Source organism: Grus americana, chromosome 5 (genome assembly GCF_028858705.1).
Source record: "Grus americana isolate bGruAme1 chromosome 5, bGruAme1.mat, whole genome shotgun sequence".
Classification (NCBI taxonomy): Eukaryota; Metazoa; Chordata; class Aves; order Gruiformes; family Gruidae; genus Grus; species Grus americana.
The window spans coordinates 1,562,412-1,580,485 of NC_072856.1; the positions used below are offsets into that span (position 1 = coordinate 1,562,412).

The window sequence follows — 18,074 nt, forward strand, 5'->3', positions numbered from 1 at the left end:
TGCGCGGGGAGGGCACGTAGCTGCCACCCCCCCTCTGTGCCACCGACGGCGGCCCTGGGGACACCCACGGGGCAGGAGGTGGCACCAAGCTGGGGCTGTTTCCAAACCCCCGCCGGAAGCTGCCCTGGTGCCACCTCTCCTCCTGCCCCAAGAACACGCGGCTACCATGGGGAAGGATAAAATAAGTTTGTTTTTTTTTTTATTATTTATAGTCTTATAGTAAAGGGAAGCCTTAACTTGCAAGACAACTCTGGGCAGTATGTACAACATACCTTAGATCCATGGAATGAATGGCATCAAAACAGGGATGGGGGGGTCACCTACGGGGCAGGGACGGGACACTAGAGTTCAGAAAATGCCACGGAGGTGGGGAAGGGCCGTGGGGGGGGCACGGGGTGGGGGGGGGGGCAAGGGAGGGAAGGAGGAGGGGGCAGGATGCACACGCAGACCACCCAGCCCGGCCGTGAAGAGGGGGGGTGCAGGCGCTGCCCCCCCCCGGCTCTCGCAGGCGCTGGGGGCAGGTGGAATTGCACACGCAGAAAATAAATAGCGAGACCCCCCAGCGTTTTTTTTTGGGAGGGGAGAGCAGGCGCAGCTCCCCACAGGGCCTGGCCTTTCAGGGGGCACGGGGAGGGGGGGGGGGCTGCCCAGCTCCTGCACAGCTTTGCCCTTTAGCTCAGGACTGCTGTGGTCCCCGGGTATAAATAGAAATGCTCATATAAAATCAGAAGGGAGAGGGGCTCGCTAGTTGTGGGAGGGTGATGGGGCCATCTCCTCGCGGCCCCCGGATCCCCCCAAGTCTGTCGGGCGGGCGCTGCAAGGCCCTGCCTGGCCGGCTCCCCCCGGGGCCGTTGTGGTTAGAGCGGGGAAAGGGCCGGGGAGGGCTGGGAAGCTGCAGTCCGAGAGCCTCTACGAGAGAAGGGAGAGAGAGTCCTTACGCAGCTGGCGGGCGGGCGGCCGACAGCAGCGGGGGGCGGCGGGGGGGCCTAGCTGGCCTCCATGCGCAGCTTCTTCCTGCTCTGCGGCTCGTCGGGCTCCGAATCGGAGCTGGAGTCGGAGCCGCCGTCGAAGGCGGAGATGGTGCTGCCCTTGGGGTTGGTGTAGAGGCTGTTGTCCGTCGAGGGGTAGTTGGCCTGCAGCTGGGCGCTCGACCGGGCCTTCTCCAGCGCGCGCACTGCAAGGCAGGGCCACCGCGTCACCCCGGGCTCGCTCTGGTGCACGTGTCACCCCCGGCTCCCGCGGGACCCCCCCTTCCCCGTTCACCTTGCTGCTCCAGGAGGGCGTTCTGCCGCTTGAGGTCGTCGATGTCCTGCTGGTGCGTGTGGTTTTTCCGGCGCATGTACTGGATGTACTCTGTGGCTTTGTCCAGGATTTGGGCCCGGGATGCCTGTTGCAATAGTGGGAAAAGACAGAGGCGAGATAAAGACCTAGCCCGGGGGTTACCGACGGGGTTTCGTCTACCCCGTCCCACCCGCAGCGCAGCAGAAAGGATTTTGCCGTTGCTCTGCTGTGCCGACGACACCGAGCGAACCGAAGCTCAGCTCTTGTCCCCACCGGGGACCCAACTGGGGACCCCCCCCATGGTGGCACAGAGCTTCGCTAGCACCGGGAAGGGTCATTTCTGCACTGATGGTGCTCGGCTGAGAAAGCCGGCCCCTGCCGAAACATCCCCCACAGCCACATCCCGAAACGAGAAGCTGCTGTTGCGCACGAGGGTGCCGACAGCCCCACCGCAGCTTGCGCGGTCGCCGAGCAAAGTGCCGCTGTCCCAAGCGGACAGAGCTGCCCTGCAGCCAAGCCCGGAAGATCCAGCTGCAAACAGGTGGATTTGCCCCCTCTGCTTTTCCAAAAAAACCAGGCAGCACTGGGGTGCACAACCCACCCCCAGGAATGCCACTCGGCAAGCCCCGCAGGCAAGGAACTGCGGCTCAGCCCCACTGACGTGGCTTCGGGTGGGCACGTGGGTGGGCTCCCAGCACGCTCCATAAACTCACCTTCTCTCCCTGGAGGGAGGGGACGGAGTCCCGCAGGCTGTGGAAGCTGTCCTTGATGTGGTCCCTGCGTTTGCGCTCCAGCGCGTTGTGGTGAGCCCGTTTGTCGGCCTGGGAGGGAAGGGAGAGCGGAGCCTGAGCAGCCGGTGAGGGGATGGCACCACAGGGGAGACCCTGACCCGCTCCCCTCTCCCACAGGCTGGCGGGCATTTCGGCAGCCACCCCACTTCGCCCGGCACAGAGACCGTGGCAGGAGGAGCTGGGCTGCCAATGTTCACCCAAAAACCCTGTGCTGGCAGCTCCAGGCAAGGTGCCCAGAGCTGGGGACGGGGAGAGGTCAGCTGAACCCCTGAGCCCTCCTTGGCCGGGCAGCACGGTGGCTGTGACACCTCCGCCGCGACACCTCCGCCGCGACACCTCCCGTTCCACCGCAGCGGCAGTGCGAGGGCGTGGGAAGGAGGCGGCTCCCGTTGCTTTCGGTTTCCCCCGGGGCAGCTTCCTGCTGCTGGGGCAGCCCTGAGCCCCGTCACGGGGGGACAGAGCTGGGGAGCAGGGGCCCAGCACGGCCCCAAGGGAGGGGAGCACCTCCGAACCCACTGTCCTGCGCCCCCAGAACATGCCCCCCCCTCCCCAAACAACCTGGCACAGGTCGCCCCTATCTGCTCTCTGCCAAGAGACACGACCCCACCTGTCCCCCCCAAAAACACACCCCCATGCATCATACCCCCCCATGTACTCCCCATATCTGGCCCCCCACGCCCCCCCTCCCAGAGACACCCCCCTCAGAGAGACAGCTCCACAGATGTCCCCAAAAACCACAACCCCCACATCTCCTCCCCCCAAAAAGACACAGCCCCACACATAACCCCCCCCCGAGAGACCCCCACTTTCCCCCAACAGCCACAACCCCACACTCCCCCTCCCCCAAACACATTCCCCGCCCCCCCCGGACGCCCCCAAACCCCCCCCCCAAAACCACGGTCCCACGCCCCCCCCCCGCGCAGGCGCACTCCCCCCTCCCCTCGCCCCCCACGTGCTCCCCGGTACCGGAGACGGCATCAACGTACCGCGGACTGAAACCTCGGCTGCTCCTCCTGAGGTGACCGGGCCGGCGTTGAGGAGGAAGAGGAAGAGGAGGATGGCGGGTGGAGACGGACACCGGGAAACGGGGCCGTGAGGGAAGGAAGGAAAGAAACCAAACGTTACCCGCCTCTACCCCTTCCCCCAGCGCTGCGGGTACCGGAGGGGGGAAACGGGAGGGGTGTGTCCCGGTGGTGAGGGCCGACTTACGTCGCTCTCCACCTCGATGTCATCGTTGTCGCTCATCGCTACCGGCCGGGTGAGCCGCGGGCCGCGCCGCCACAACAACAGCCCGCAGCGCGCATGCGCCGCCGGCGGCACACGTCACCGCTCACCCCCTTCCCTCCTTGGCGCGGGGGATTGTGGGGGAGGGAGTCCAGGAAGGGAGGTTGGGTGGTGATTACCCCTGGGCGGAGACTACAGCTCCCGGTGTGCACCGCGCCGGAGCGCGGTGCACACCGGGAGTTGTAGTCCCCGCCCCCGGGGACTCTCATACCTCCTTCCCCTCATGGAAGGCGGCGAGGCCGCGACGACGCGAAGGCGGAGTACGGCGGCATTGTGAGCGCAGGGGAGAGCTTTTATTGAGCCATAAGGGAGAAAAAGGGGGGCCGGGCCTGTTTGGATGTGGTATTCAGGGGGTGATGGGGGGGGTGCAGGCCTGGCCTGAGGGGCCGTGGGCCTGGCTAGGGGGGTCTGCAGGCCTGGCCTGAGGGGAGCTTGTGGAAGTTATGCCGGCTCAGGGGGTTTGGGCAGCTCCAGGAAGGGCTGTGGACCCCCCCTCAAGTCCAGAGAGCAGTGTGGGGCACCACGGCAGCAGGGTAGGACAAGTTGTCTCTAACCCAGCTGGTCCCTGTCATCTTTTGGCAGCTCGTCCCCGCTGGTGGACTCCGCCGGGTGCTCGTCATTGTCGTCCTTGCCGTCATCACCCTCCGAGCCGGTCTCATCAGAGTCGTCCTCCTCCAAGTAGCGGTAGCCGCGCATCTTGTGACGCGGGCGGGGGATGCGGGGCAGGCGGTAGGCCACGTGCTGTGCCACCTTGCGCTCCATGCAGCAGTAGGCCACCATCGCCACCACCAGCGTCAGCAGCATGATGGAAAGCTTGGCCTGTGGGAGGGCAAAGCAAGGAATCAGCATGGCACTGCACTCCCACTGAGCCTCGGCGGCGATGGAGCCAGCTGGGGGGCACTGTGGGGACAGCTGCCCACCCGGCCACGCTTACCTTCATGGGCAGCCCCGACCACAGGTAGACGGTGAAGATCGCCAGGGCCTGCCACCAGTGGTAGATGGTGAAGACGAAGTCTTGGCGCTCCTTGTCCTCGTACAGCATGCCCAGGAGGACTGCGGGGCAGGAGACCAGCTGTCAGCATCTGCCTTCCATGCCAGCGTCCCTTCTCGGGGCACCGTTAGCAGGACCCAGCTGCAGCGGGTCTGTCCTGCTCCTTGTCAGTGGGTCCACGGAGTTGGGGACCACCAGGTTGCAGTGCCAGAGGATGCTGGGGACCACCCGGCCGTGCCATGGGACAAGAGAGGCAGTGTCAGGGAACAGGGACCTTCCCAATACTCACTGCTAATGCTGGTCTTGTTGAGGGCACTCCCTGTACCCCAGAGAACAGCTATGGTGTAGAGCAGAGGCGCCTGGACCAGGTGCCGGGGCTCGGGTGCCCAGCAGAAGAGGGTGACCAGGAGAGCGGCGTGGACAAGGGCTCCGGCCAACAGTGGGATCTGCCGCCGCAGGCGCAACATGCAGAGGGCCAGGCTGGAGCAGGCTGAGGCGGAGAAGCCGTAGGCCATGAGGAGGTACGCCAGCTTCTCCAGCCCCAGGGCGCACACACCGTAGTTCTGCAACAAGGACAGGTTCAGCGTTGCCTGGCTGGGGCCATCCCTGCTCTGTCACCCCCCCCACCCTGTCCCCGCGCCCTACCAGGGAGAAGCCAGTGCAGATGAAGAGCACCTCGAAGCCGCTGTAGATGAACAAGGGGAAGAGGTAGCGCAGGCGGTAGTCCCGCATGTGCTTGAAGGGCAGCTGGAAGATGTTCCCCCAGCCGATACTGCGCAGGTCGATCTCCTCCGTGGGCCGATACGCTGAGCCGCAGAGCACCAGGACCTGCCGCACAGCCGTGCGTGAGGCATCGCCAGCATCCTGTCCCATCCCCTGCCGCCCCGGCACTCACCACCAGCATGGCGAGGAAGGCAGCCGCCATCAGGGCACTCTCCACGATGATGAGGTTGACACTGCGGGGCAGGCTCTGCAGCACCGTCTTGTTGAAACCAGGCAGTGTGCCGTGGCTCAGGGTCCCTGCCAGGGGGGGCACACACCACGGCTCAGAGTCAACCGGGAGGTCCCCGTGCCACCGCGCCATCCCACGCCACCGCGCTGTCCCGTGCTTGCATGCTCACCGCAGTGCTTGACCCCGAAGAGCGTGTGGTTGAGCTGGTAGAGGTAGTTGTTGAGGAAGAAGAGCATGGGCATCTGAGCGCAGACGAAGCTCAGCTGCAAGACGCATGGGGGGGACACTCAGCACCAGGCTGCCCAGCACGGTCCCCCACCCGTGCCACGCGCCCCGCCGGCGCTCACGTGGAAGCAGGCGTAGAAGACGGTCTGGAAGATGATGATGTAGGTGTTGCAGGCACCCCGTGGTGCACGCTGCTGCTCCTGCACGTGCTCCTCCTTGTAGTTGACGTACTCATAGTACTTCTGGGCCATCCTGCGTGGCATGGCGAGTCAGCTGGAGCCCCCTTGGCCCCCCCCCACCCGCCTCCCACCCCCGTTGCCTACCGCGTGATGTAGTTGCCCATGGAAGCCCAGAGGGGCACGATGGCCACCCCGATGGCCACAGCGGAGGGCACCAGCGTGTAGTAGCGCTCCCAGTAGTTGCTGGAGACGAAGAGGGCGTAGATGCCCACCGCCAGGAACATGGCCCACTTGGTACCGAAAAACCTGCCGGGGCGAGGAGGGAGAAGCGTGGGCGCCCATGCCGACACGCCGGCGGGGAGCGTGAGCGATGCCGTACCTGATGAGGACAGGCGTGTAGAGCAGTGCCACGATGGGGGTGACGTTGATGCCCATCAGCACCTTGCGGTCGATGTCTTCCAGCTGTATGTTGCTGTACTTCACCTCCCGGTAGGTCTCATCATAGTGCAGGATCAGCTGCATCTCCAGCAGGCCTGGGGGGCATCCAGCAGCTGTCACCTCCCGCCCCGAGTCCCCCAAACCCCCTCCACTGTGGCGGGGGCGGTCCCCGGGCAGGGGCAGGGCCGTACCCAGGTAGACACCGTAGGTGAGCATGCCGGCCAGGCTGGCGGCCAGCACGTTCTTGATCACACCAAGGCGCTTGCGACGGAAGTACTTCTGCTCCTCCTCCTCCTCGTTGTAGTCGGGGTGAGCACCCACGAAATCATCCAGCTGCGGGTGACCCTGGCCGTCAGCCCTGGGGACGGCTGCCATGGGCCTGGCCCCCAGGGGTCCCCCCCGGCCTCACCTGCGCCTCCATCCCCTCGGCGCCCAGCCCGTCACCCGTCACCATCTTGGCCGCATCCTGGTAGCAGCTGGGGTCTTTCTCCATCGCTGTGTCTGGGGGGGGGGCGGGCCTGAATGGTGTCAGAGGTGGGAGGACCCTGTTAGCACCCCCAAGCCCTGCACCCATGTGTCTTGGACCCCCAGAGCTGCACCCCTGTGCCCAGCACCCCTCGACCCTACACCCGTGTGCTTTGCACCCGTGTGCTTTGCACCCGTGTCCTGTACCCCGAGACCCTGCACCCATGTCCTGCACCCCCCGACCCTGCACCCATGTGCTTTGCACCCGTGTCCTGTACCCCGAGACCCTGCACCCCCCGACCCTGCACCCATGTGCTTCACATACCTGCACCCCTACCTCCAGCACCTTGCGCCCTGCACCCCAGCCCCTGCACCCATGTGCTTGGCACCCCCGTGCCCAGCACCCCCGGGCCGTGCCCCCCAGCCCCGAGCTCCCCGGTACCGGAGCCGCGCGGGCCGGCCCGGGGCGGGGCGGGCGCCGCTTCCTCTTTCGGACGGGGCGGGCGGGACGGGGGCATTTAAAGGGGCCGCTCCCGCACCCCCCCCCAAGGATCCCGCACCCCCCCAGGACCCCGCACCCCCCCGATCCCGCACCCCCGGACCCCAGGCCTCACCTGCCTGCGCTGCTGCTGCCCCCCGCCCGCGCCGGTCCTCAGCATCCTGACCCCCCCCCCCCGCACAGCACCCATCACACCCCAACCTGCACAGCATCCTGACCCCCGCCCCCGCACAGCACCCATCGCACCCCAACCTGTGCAGCCCCCTGCCCCCCCCTGCACAACACCCATTGCACATGCACCCCCCTGGACAGCACCCTGACCCTCCTGCACAGCACCCATTGCACCCCCCACTTGCACATCATCCACTCCAACCCACACAGCCCCCACTCTGCCCCCTGCACAGCACCTCGTTCCCCAGCACCCCCAGCAGACCCTGGTGTGGGTGCTGCCTGCTCAGGGTGGTCCGTGGCGCTGGGTGCCTGCCCTGCTCTGGGCCCTGCCGCTCTCGCTTCCCCTTCCCATCCCGAGTGATGTGTCAGGGTGCCCTGGGGGGGGACACCCCGGTTTGGGGGTGCAGGGATGGTTTGGGGGGGTGGCAGGGTATACGCCTGTCCTTGTGTCACCCAAAACCCGGGGCCGGGAGGGCGCCCAGGCACGTGGCAATGCCGGGGTGCCTTCGGCCGTGCTGTGCTGGTGCCCCGGGGCAGGGTGGGGAGAGCTCTGGGCAGGGCAGAGAGGGTGACATCTCCATCACGGGGAGCCGGGGCAGGATCCGGCCTAGCCGGTAGTGGAGGATTCTTGAGATGCAGTGGAGGAACAGCCAGCACCACGTGGGGAGGGTGCTGAGGCCATGGCTCCCGCAGGACTGGGGGACATGGCAGTGGTGCAGGATGTGGCCCTGGGGCTGGGGCCCGCGGGGGCTGCCAGGGAGCAACACCTGCCCTGTGCTCCCCCCTTGCCCTGGGCAAGGGCAAGAGGAGTCACCCTGGGGTGCCGGGGGGAAAGGGCCCCTCCCAGGGGTGCGGGTCCATGGCCCCAAACCCAAGCGATGGGGGGGCAGCGAGGCAGGCTGTCTGTGGGTGCAATCCCCCAGTGTGTCCCCCCGGGGCTGATTTGGGTCCCCATCTCCAAGCAATCCCCGGGTCTGCAGCCACCTCTGCTCAGGCTCTGGTGATTCTGTTGGAGAGCTGGTCCCCCGGTTTTCCCCATCCCCAGGGGCCGTGTGGAGCATCTCCTTCCCAGGCACATCCCAAATTGGGGCAGGGGACCCCGGTACCCCACAAGCCCGCTCCAGGTACTGATGCACTGCTGTCCTTTGCAGGTCTTTCCAGTGGACATGTGGCATCCACCACAGAGGCAGGGGCTGCTTGGGGATGGCTGTGCCCCCCTCAAAACCAGGGCTGGCTCCTGGGACTGCCCTGGGCATCATGGCCAAGCTCATGGTGGCAATTTGGGGTGCTGCCAGGGGTGGGAAACCATTCCCCCTTCCCTGGGGGGCTGCTGCGGGTCCCTGGGGAGTGTGGCCGTAGGGGCTGAGCCCTGGGTGTGGTGGTGGGGTGCGTGGGGCAGGGCTGCTGCCTTTCCTGTTTACGAAGTGGGGTAATTAGGGCCGGGCGGGGAGCGGGCGTGCGGGGAGCCGGTGGCGTTGGAGGCTGCCATGCCGGGTGGGAGGAACCGGTGATGGTGGGCAGGGCCGGGCGCGGGGTAAGCTGGGAGTGGGAGTGGAAGTGGACAGCCTTATGGACAGACGGGGGACCCATGGGGTCCATCTGGGGGGGTCTGCAGGGTCCCCATGGGTCAGGGCGGCCCTGGGGAGCCGCATGAGGGGTGTCTGTGGAGTCCCTATGGGTCAGGGCGGCCCTGGGGAGCGGGATGAGGGGCGTCTGTGGGGTCCCCATGGGTCAGGGTGGCCCTGGGGAGCGGGCTGAGGGCTATCTGTTGGTCAAGGTACCCCTGGGGAGCCGCATGAGGGGTGTCTGTGGAGTCCCCGTGGGTCAAGGTGGTCCCAAAGAGCAAGGTAAAGGGTGTCTATGGGGTCCCCCCATAGGGGAGCAGAGTGAGGAGTATCTGTGGGGTCCCAATGGGTCAAAGTTCATGGTGATGGTTTGGTGGCCATGGGAGTTCCCCAGTGCCATCATCCCATGGGGGAGGTCCCATCCCATCCCAGGCCTTGTCCCCATTGCCAGCCCCATGGAGGTGGGGTGCTATCTCCCCACTGCCAGCCCCATGGAGGCGGGGCACAGTCCTGCCCGCCCCTGGCCATGGGGCCTGGCCGCTGGCCCCACAGCATTTAGGAGGGGCACCCTGAGCCTCGGCAGTGCCAGCCCAGCCTCGCGCTTCTCTCGCCACCACTCAGCCCCCCAGGTAGGCACCTCGGGGCCCCAGGGACCAGACCCCCCCTGCGCAGCACTCAGCTGGCCCCATGGCTAGGCTTCTCCAGCCCCACGCCGGTGGAGGCTGTGGGGCACTGAGCACCACGGTGGGTGGGTTCCCTCGAGGAAGGGTGGGTGCATTGGGCATGGAGAGGGGGCAGATGTGGGACTATGGTTCTGCCCCCCAGCTCTGGGCTTGTCTTTGTGTGCTGATGGAGTGATGCTGTGCCCAAAGGTGGGCTGGGCTGCAGCAGTACCGGCACTGGCTCACACGGCCCCACACCGGGGTCCCAGCCTGGGACGCTGCCCTGCACCGGGGTCCCCTAGGTCCCTGCGGGGTGACCCCATGTCAGCAGGGCAGTCTGGGGCAGGACCATGGCCGGCTGGCGGCCATCCCGGAGTGTGGGGAGGGCCTGGGAATCCCAGGCATCTCCCGATGGACGCACCGGGGCCTCCGGCAGCCGCACCGGGCTGAGTCAGCCCGTGGCCGGGACAGCCCCGAGCACCAAGCCACCCTTCAAAGGTGCCGCAGGCAGCCCCGGCCGGCTTGGGGCACGGGTGTCTCGCTGCGGGGTGACTCCTCTCGGGGCCGAGCCGGCATCTCCAGCACTTCCAGCTGTGACATAACCCACCCTGTGTCTCTCCCCAGGGCCACCACACTCTCCGTAGAGACCGGCAGCTCCTTCCCGCAGCTCCTTCCCTCAGCTCGGCATGCACCAGCCCCTCGAGCCCCCCGGGCAGCAGCCCCCAGGCTACGGCAAGTGCATCCCCGTGGGCAGCGATGGTGGGAAAGCCGCCGGGTTCAGCGCAGGCAGCGGGGGCAGCGGAGGCAGCGGGAAGGGGCCGGTGATCTGCAGTCCCGTATGGTGAGAGCGAGGGGCCGGGGCAGAAGGGAGACGGGATGGTTGGGGTGAAATGGGCAGGGGGTGCTGATGCGGGATGCTGGGGGATGAGTTTGGGGTCCATGGGCCACCACACCCCAGCGTGGCTCAAGGGAGGAGACAAGGGACTGTTGGGAATGGTGCTACTTAGGGGGCACAAGGAGCCCTTCCTCAGGTGTGTGGACTCCCTGCCCTCTCCCCAGGGACCCCAGGGGTCCAGTTTGATGCTGGGTTGGGGCAACGTGGAACTGGGGTGACATAGAGCTCCTCTCCATCCTCACTGGGAGTGTGAGAGGCTGGGGCGAGGCTGGGATCCCTCTGACATCCCTGTCCCCGCAGCGGGAACCCCTACGCCGGGCTGGTGAGCCACCTGCGGGCAACTTGGCTCTCAGGGAAGACGCGGCCCATGGAGTACCGTGTGGCCCAGCTGGAGGCCCTGGGACGTTTCTTGGATGAGAAGAAGCAGGACATCTTGGAGGCCACCGCCTTGGACATGGGCAAGGTGAGAGGGGAACGGGTGCTGGCCATCAGGGTCACATCGTTGGGGCCCTTCATACCCCCTTGTCTGGGTCTTACATCCTCCTGGGTGCCAGTGTGGGGCTCTGGGCGTAGGGGTCCCCTCGCTGGGGTTCTGCAACCCCCTTGATGTGCTCCAGGGCTGGTGTGAAACACCCACAGGTGCTGGGTCCCTGCAGAGCTCTCCACAGCTGGGGTTAGCTGGACCATGCGTAGGGACCGCGCTGCCGGGCGGGCTCGATGCCGCTAACCCCATCCCTGGTGCACTTAAACTGGGCAAAGCCCCCGTTGGCCGATGTGAGGTGGCAACCTTGGTGCTACTGAGCTTCACCCACCGCGTCCGCCCCATGCGAGTCCCCAGTGGCTTCATGTGACCTCCGCAGAGGGTGATGTCCTGGCATGCTCCTCGCCAGCTCGGTCGCACCCGGGATTACCAGTGTTGTGCAACACGCTGGCCTTGCACATTCCTCCCAGGTCTGCTCAGGGCTGGAGCGGCTCACCGGCCTCGCAGCGACTGGTTTTGCTGGCACGGTGCTGAGCCGTGCGGTGGCACAGGTGGGGACCTGGATGTGGGTCCGGGTATTGCGGCACGCCGGCAGCTCCCGGACAGTCTGTCAAGGAAGTGGGAGCATCCCCGCCGTGGCTGTGCTAGCAGTCTCAGCTCATCTCTTCTCTGCCTGGTTGCTTCAGGACCCCGTTCTCCCTCTTTTTCCCTTCTGATGTGTGCTGCAGCCCAACAGACCACCGCACGCTTTGGCCCTGGGGCATTAGGAAATGTTTTCGGAGGGATGGCTCGCCCCGGTGCAGCATAACTGGTCTTATCTGGTAGTGGTAGCACTTGGACCCAAAGGACTCGTGTCTGTGGGTGCATCAGCGCAGCAGCCGTGCCCTCAGACACGGGTTTCAACATCCTGACATCTCCCCAGGCTCGTAATTGCCTTGTTTGTTTGAGGTGAGGGCCTTCACCTTCAGCCAGGGGTTGATAGGCATCAACACTCGAAGTGCGTCCTTCATCTCTCCTAATTGTATGTAATTAGAGCCGGTTGTCTAGTAATATGCTTGTTATGCAGTCGGGCCTTCATAGTTAGATGGACAATTCATCTGGTCTTACGTATCTGAGGTGGGTACCTCACCTCCAGGGATGCCGGTTTCTCTCCACTGATGATTGAAGGCACTTGGATGACCTCAGACTTAATTTCCCATCTTACAACCTTCGTGTCCCATCGAAACCCTTAATGGCCCATCTTCACCACCAATTTCCTCATCTTCCTAGTGATGCAACTGTCAGCCTGGGCTGAGAGAGGCCCCGTTGCTTCACCAGACATCCGATGTGCCTGCTGAGTTCTTATGTCCAGGAGAAACTTGGCATCCTGGCAGCGGCACGTGTCCACGCGTGAGTGGTTTTGGGGACCTGAAGGTCTCTTGAGTGGGGCTTGGTGGTGGAGCATGAGGGGTTGCTGCATGGGAGTCAGCAACCAAACTTTCCAACCCCAAAGTGGTGTTTTGCTGCAGCGATGGAGGAAGGCTCCATCCACCCTGCAATGGACGTTTTTGGGTTGGAGGAGTCCAAAGGACGTTGTGGTGGAGGGTGTCAGACAGCTGCGCCCACCGCGCTTTGCAAACACGGCTTCACAGTGCAGGAGCTTTGCTCCTCCTGCTCTCCAGGGTGACGGAGGGGCTTTGGTGAGCCTGCTGAGCTGTTATCTTCTCGTGTCCTCACACTTCTCCTGCAAGAACAGTCCTGAGCTGTGCTTCACCGGCTGCGGTTACGGTAGCAGAGGGGACCCACCGCATGCAGGAAATGCCTTGGCAGCTCCTGCGATCCTGGCTCTGACATGCTGCCGCCACTTCCGAGTCACTGTCCATTTAGTCATTGCCTGTTGGGACAGTTTATCTGGCAGAAACCTGCTGGGTTTGTTTAATTCCCCGACTGGGGCGTCTCACCCGACCTGCCTTTCCCAGCCGTGTGCCGGCTCAGTGCAGGAGCCCCAGGAGCTACGGGGGGGTTCTGCCTGGGACAGGAGCCTGGTGGTGTTCAGCCAAGCTCCATCACGAGGCGTTTAATTAAGTGGTTGCCCTTCTTCCTATTTCTCTTTGAATAAAGCAAGGTCTTAAGTTCAGCTTTCGTGCACAGGCTGTGGGAGGGAGCTCAGGGCTTTGCTTCCAGCTCTTGTGTCCAAGTGGTCGGGACACAAATGCACCAGTGCAAGAGCACTGTCCCATGCTAGGTCGGCAGCACGGGGCTGCATCTGACACCACTACCAGCTCTTCTGGAGCTCCTGGAGCTCCGGTGACATTGCTTGGTTCCCGCTTGGCTCAGGGCTCTGTTGCCAGGTGAGCAGTTCCCAAATGCTGAGCTCCAGAGGCTGTTAAATATTTGTGAAGATGTAAAATACTGGGGTTTTTTTCCTCTGGCCAAATACCTATTTTCATAAAATTTCAGGGACTGTGAGATTCCCTGGGGGCTGGAGGCAGTGATAGCAACTTCTGCTTAATAGCTTCTGCTTAATAGCTTCTCCAAAGAGGGGAGAGATGTCTGCTGCGGAAGGGGAGGAGATGGGATTGCTGTTGAGGTGATGCTTATGTGATGTCTGTCCCCAGCCGTCCTTTGAGGCTTACTTCACCGAGATCCTCCTCTGCAAGAACGAGCTCAACGACACGCTGAACAACCTGTGCCACTGGATGAAGGACGAGCACGTGGACAAGAATCTGGTAAGGCAGAAGCTCTGGGCTGTCCTGGGAAGGGAAGAGGGGGAGACGAATTACAGGTGGCGAGGAGCAGAGCGGGGCAGCGCTGCATGCGGGGCTGAGGCAGGGCAGGAGGCGGTGGGAACGACACCGACATCGTGGCCTTTCTCGCAGGTGACACAGCTGGACTCGGCCTTCATCCGCAAGGACCCGTACGGGGTGGTGCTCATCATCGCGCCATGGAACTACCCCATCCACCTCTTCCTGGTGCCCCTCATCGGGGCCATCGCTGCCGGTGAGCTGAACCTGTCCTCTGGCCCAGAGGATCCAGGCAGTGCCGGGCACCGGTGAGGGGGTCTGGCCGGGGGCCTCGTCCCCCGGCTGGGGTGCCGGAAGGGCTGGCTGTCACCATGTCACAGCTCTGATGTCCTGTCAATCTCCCCACAGGTAACTGTGTCGTTGTCAAACCCTCGGAGACAACCAAGAACACCGAGAGACTTGTTGCTGAAATGCTGACCTGCTACCTGGACAATGTAAGAAGCTCTCCCTGTCCCACACCACAGGGCCATGGTGTTCCCGACCCTGCCTTGCACACACCAGCACCACACCATCCCCAGTCTCATCTGCCTCCTTCCTCCATGCTCAGCTGGTGTCCACACGCCCAGCGGGCCAGGATGCTGCTGGTGGGGACGGGGACAGTGGCCTGGGCAGGTGCTGACACCAGGGACCCTTATGTTGCAGGACTGCTTTGCTGTGGTGACCGCCGGCGTGCAGGAGACCACCAGACTGCTGGAGAACAAGTTTGACTACATCTTCTTCACTGGTACGTCCCACGGGCCAGAGCAGTGCCCTGCCTGGTTTTTGTGCAGTGAGGAAGAGGGGTTCCCAGCGGACACCCCGCTGTGGCTCACCCTGCCCATTGATGCGAGACGGTGGGCAGCTTGCCTGCAAGCACAGGGCCCCCTTCCCTGCCCGCTAACGAACAGGGCTCGTGTTGGGGCTCTGGTGTCATGATCTGTTGGAGGATGCGGAGTGTGTGTGTCTGAGGGTCTGGTGGGACTTGGGGCGTTTACCCTGGACCCAGCTCCCCGGGGTGCCCCATCCCTGTGCCGTAGCTGGTGGGATCCCTGCCGTGACACATCTCTTCCCTGCCCTCAGGCAGCCCCTCCGTGGGGAGGATCGTGATGACAGCCGCTGCCAAGCACCTGACGCCCGTGACGCTGGAGCTGGGGGGCAAGAACCCCTGCTACGTGTCCGACACCTGCGACGTGCAGAATGTGGCCCGGCGGGTGGCCTGGGGCCGCTTCTTCAATGCGGGGCAGACCTGCATCGCGCCCGACTACGTGCTGTGCAGCGTGGAGATGCAGGAGAAGCTGATGCCCGCCCTGCGTGAGGCCATCACCGAGTTTTTTGGCTCCAACCCTCGGGAGTCCCCCGACTTCGGCCGCATCGTGGGGGACAAGCAGTTCCGCCGCATCCGGGCGCTGCTGTGCAGCGGACGCGTGGCCATCGGAGGACAGACGGATGAGAAGGAGCGCTACATCGGTGAGGGCACGGGGCCTGGGGCTTGTGGGACCACCTGTGCCCGTGCACTGAGTGATGTGTTGCCATAACTCATCTCTGCAGCTCCCACGGTGCTGGCGGATGTGCTGCCCTCTGATCCTGCCATGCAGGAGGAGATCTTCGGCCCCATCCTGCCCATCGTTGTTGTGGCCAGCGTGGACGAAGCCATTGACTTTATCAATGCGCGGCCGCGGCCGTTGGCCATCTACGCCTTCTCCTGTGACAGCAAGGTGTGTGCGGTCTGTGGACCAGAATGGCGGGGTGAGGGAAACGGGGCAGAAGTGTTAGTGCCCACCTTGCCGACACCCCAGGGCGTGCTCTGAAGTCTTTTGAGCCCAGCTGCTCTGGGCACGTGGCGCTGATGGACGAGTTGGGTGATGTTTGACAGGCGCTGCCCATGGAGCCAAGCTATGAGACTCACATTCACCTTCTCTGCTTCCCTCCCAGGTGGTGAACCAGGTCCTGGAGCGGACAAGCAGCGGTGGCTTCTGCGGCAACGACACCCTGATGCACGTGACGTTGACCTCGCTGCCCTTCGGTGGGATCGGTAGGTCCAAATCCCCCAACCTGCCTGTCCCTGGCCAACGTGAGCCAGGTGTGATCCCACCCCTGCAGCCTGAGCCATGCTGGCCACGGTGAGGAAGGGTCTCAGGGGAGTTGGGGCACCCAGGCCTGGGTCCCCGGTCCAGAGGGCTCCGTGGTCTGTAGGGAAATCCTTCTGCACCAGATAGGACCCCGCCAGAAGCCCTTTGCTTCTCCACACCATGGCTGAGCTCTCGGGCTTTGCAGCCCTGTTTCTGCTGAACACGTGTGGAGCACTGTGAGGTTTCTTCTCCCCGTGCTTGCCATCCCAAGCACAGTGTTCCCTATGTATGTGGAAACGTCTTGTTTAAAAGGTAGGGAAATCTGTCCTGCTTGATTATTTCCCTGGTATTTCTGAGCAGCATGGGCACCATGAGTGAATTTTGTGCCAGGGCTGGGTTCCTGCCTTGCTCAGGCTTACCTGGGATCTCCTCAAGCGCTGCTCCCTTTGGTCTGTCACCCTGCTCCTTGTCTCGGAGCACATCCAACTCGTTATGCTTCTTGGGTAGGTGAGCTCCCTCCTGCAGACAGCGTGGAGCCTTTACCGTCACTCAGGAGCAGGCTTGTACATTCGTTCTGCCTTTTAGGACTAAATTGTAGGAGGAAAATGCTTATAAATGTCTGGAAAATCTGCTTATGGTAACTTGGAGATCCTCCTCAGCAAAGAGGAAGAGTTCCTGCTCTCTCAGGGGCAACGACGATTGTTTTCTCTGGTGAAAAGTGAGGTTTGCCCAGCCCTGGGCCCTGGCTGTAGCATTGCCCAGGGCAGAGCACGGGAATACAGGAAGCCTCTGACGACGTTTCCCCAGAATACTTTCCCAAACTCCTGGTCTCTTCCCCGGAATATTCTCTGGGAAAAATATCTCCGTTTTATGCTGCCTGTGCTCAGCTTCTCTGTCGGGGCTGGCAGCTGATTCAGACATAATAGGACACCACAACAGCAAAGCACAATTAATTCCTCGCCTGACTGTGGCTCAGGGAACAATTTTTGGTGGTTCCCATACCGTGAGTTATCTTTATGGAAATGATTCAGACAAACTGCCTCAAATTATCGGGTGAAGCCATTTTATAGCAGCCTGGTCAGGTGAGGGGTCTGAAGTCATCGGGGTGAGAAGGCATTCGCCAAAGCTTCCACAGTAGCTCAGATGTGAAGTCATTGGGCTGTTAACTGCGATGTGCAACCTCAAGCTTACACCAGCCACAGGAATCAGGAGAACTGGTGCTGCCAATGCAGCTATAGTTTTTAAGAGCTCCAGGAAGACGCTGACCTTTGTGGGGGCCACGCTGGCAGCTCCTAACCATGGGTAGTAGATATGGTGGAGCACCACAGAGGTTGTAGAGGGAAATGGAGCCTCGTAGACCCAGCAAAGCTTCTGTAGATAAAAATAGGCCAGTAAAAATTATGCGCTTGGACCCTCAAACCATAGTCAGCTGCAGAATGATTTGCTGGACCAAGTAGCCGTAGAGCTGGAAGAGGCACAGGAAAGGGTGAGAGCTCCTCCACCACATCTGTGTTGCCCAGCAGCAGGAGCATTTGCATGAGAAAAGCCTGTAAAGATTTCCTTGTGTGCGGGCAGCAGCAGAATCCCGTAGCGAGTTTGGACTTGTGCTGTGTGTTGCAGGAAACAGCGGCTTGGGGAAATACCACGGCAAGTTCACCTTCGACACCTTCACCCACCACCGTGGCTGCCTGCACCGCAACATGGGGCTGGAGGCCCTCAATGCCCTGCGCTACCCGCCCTACAGCCAGCAGAAGCTGGGGCTGCTGACAGCCACCTTCGAGATCAAGCGCAAGGGCATGTGCACCCTGCTTTGAGGGCCGCTCCGCACCGCTCACGGAGTGGGACACACACACACACACACACACTTCTGGCTGGGCCCCCCCCCGGGGGAATAAACCCACCCTTCCCGGGAGGCTGGCATCCTCCTCCCTCCTCGGCGCCGTCGCCTGTTCCCTGAGCCACGTCCTTTGCCTGATGCATGTCGGATGGCGGGGACGGACATCTCCTCTGCACGTTCACTCCTCCCCAGCTGCCTCTGCTCCGGATCGTTTGCCAGGACACATCTGAAATGGCAAAAGGTTCTTTTTCTCACCCCGTCCGTCTCTTCCCAGCAAAATAACAGTCCTCGAGAAGCTGAGGACCAGCAGTTAGCCCCATCTCCTGCTAGACAGACCTTTCCTTCTGGATAAACCTCTCTCCCCCTCCTCTCAGTGCCGGCTGTTGCTTTTTCCTCTGTGTAACCCTGCCTGTAGTAAAGACTTTGCATTGAACTCTCCTGCCTGCTCTTGTCTTGAGCCTCCGTCGCCCGGCTTGGGGGGTGCCAGGCAGGAATCTGGCCGCCGAGCCCCGGGAGGTGGGTGCCCA

At 63.2% G+C, this 18,074-nt stretch overlaps 3 protein-coding genes across 5 annotated transcripts; 1 reads left to right on the forward strand and 2 right to left on the reverse strand.

Annotated features, from left to right (window-relative positions):
- Positions 1-179: 179 nt before the first annotated feature.
- Positions 180-3,405, reverse strand: MAX (MYC associated factor X). Of its 2 annotated transcripts, none has more exons than XM_054828226.1 (5): positions 3,282-3,405; positions 3,059-3,085; positions 1,995-2,102; positions 1,264-1,387; positions 180-1,174 (listed from the first exon to the last, which is right to left on the reverse strand). In XM_054828226.1, the coding sequence occupies exons 1-5, from the start codon at positions 3,315-3,317 to the stop codon at positions 987-989; spliced, it is 483 nt and encodes a 160-aa protein (XP_054684201.1). In that variant the 5' UTR covers positions 3,318-3,405; the 3' UTR covers positions 180-986. The 2 variants fall into 2 exon arrangements, with proteins under 2 accessions (XP_054684201.1, XP_054684200.1); XM_054828225.1 differs by having other exon boundaries at positions 1,264-1,393.
- Positions 3,406-3,627: 222 nt separating this feature from the next.
- Positions 3,628-7,081, reverse strand: UNC93B1 (unc-93 homolog B1, TLR signaling regulator). Of its 2 annotated transcripts, none has more exons than XM_054828170.1 (12): positions 7,049-7,081; positions 6,551-6,659; positions 6,333-6,474; positions 6,083-6,236; positions 5,848-6,009; positions 5,647-5,776; positions 5,469-5,562; positions 5,243-5,367; positions 4,993-5,175; positions 4,637-4,910; positions 4,291-4,409; positions 3,628-4,175 (listed from the first exon to the last, which is right to left on the reverse strand). In XM_054828170.1, the coding sequence occupies exons 2-12, from the start codon at positions 6,632-6,634 to the stop codon at positions 3,906-3,908; spliced, it is 1,737 nt and encodes a 578-aa protein (XP_054684145.1). In that variant the 5' UTR covers positions 6,635-6,659; positions 7,049-7,081; the 3' UTR covers positions 3,628-3,905. The 2 variants fall into 2 exon arrangements, with proteins under 2 accessions (XP_054684145.1, XP_054684144.1); XM_054828169.1 differs by lacking the exon at positions 7,049-7,081 and adding an exon at positions 6,944-6,999.
- Positions 7,082-9,222: 2,141 nt separating this feature from the next.
- On the forward strand, positions 9,223-17,979 carry LOC129207351 (aldehyde dehydrogenase family 3 member B1-like). The gene is given in 12 exon segments (XM_054828160.1): positions 9,223-9,470; positions 10,128-10,148; positions 10,151-10,344; positions 10,699-10,861; positions 13,477-13,587; positions 13,738-13,858; positions 14,011-14,096; positions 14,305-14,386; positions 14,722-15,108; positions 15,190-15,356; positions 15,574-15,673; positions 17,331-17,979. Coding segments are annotated over 12 exon segments (1,800 nt in total). The 5' UTR covers positions 9,223-9,296; the 3' UTR covers positions 17,525-17,979.
- Positions 17,980-18,074: the final 95 nt, after the last annotated feature.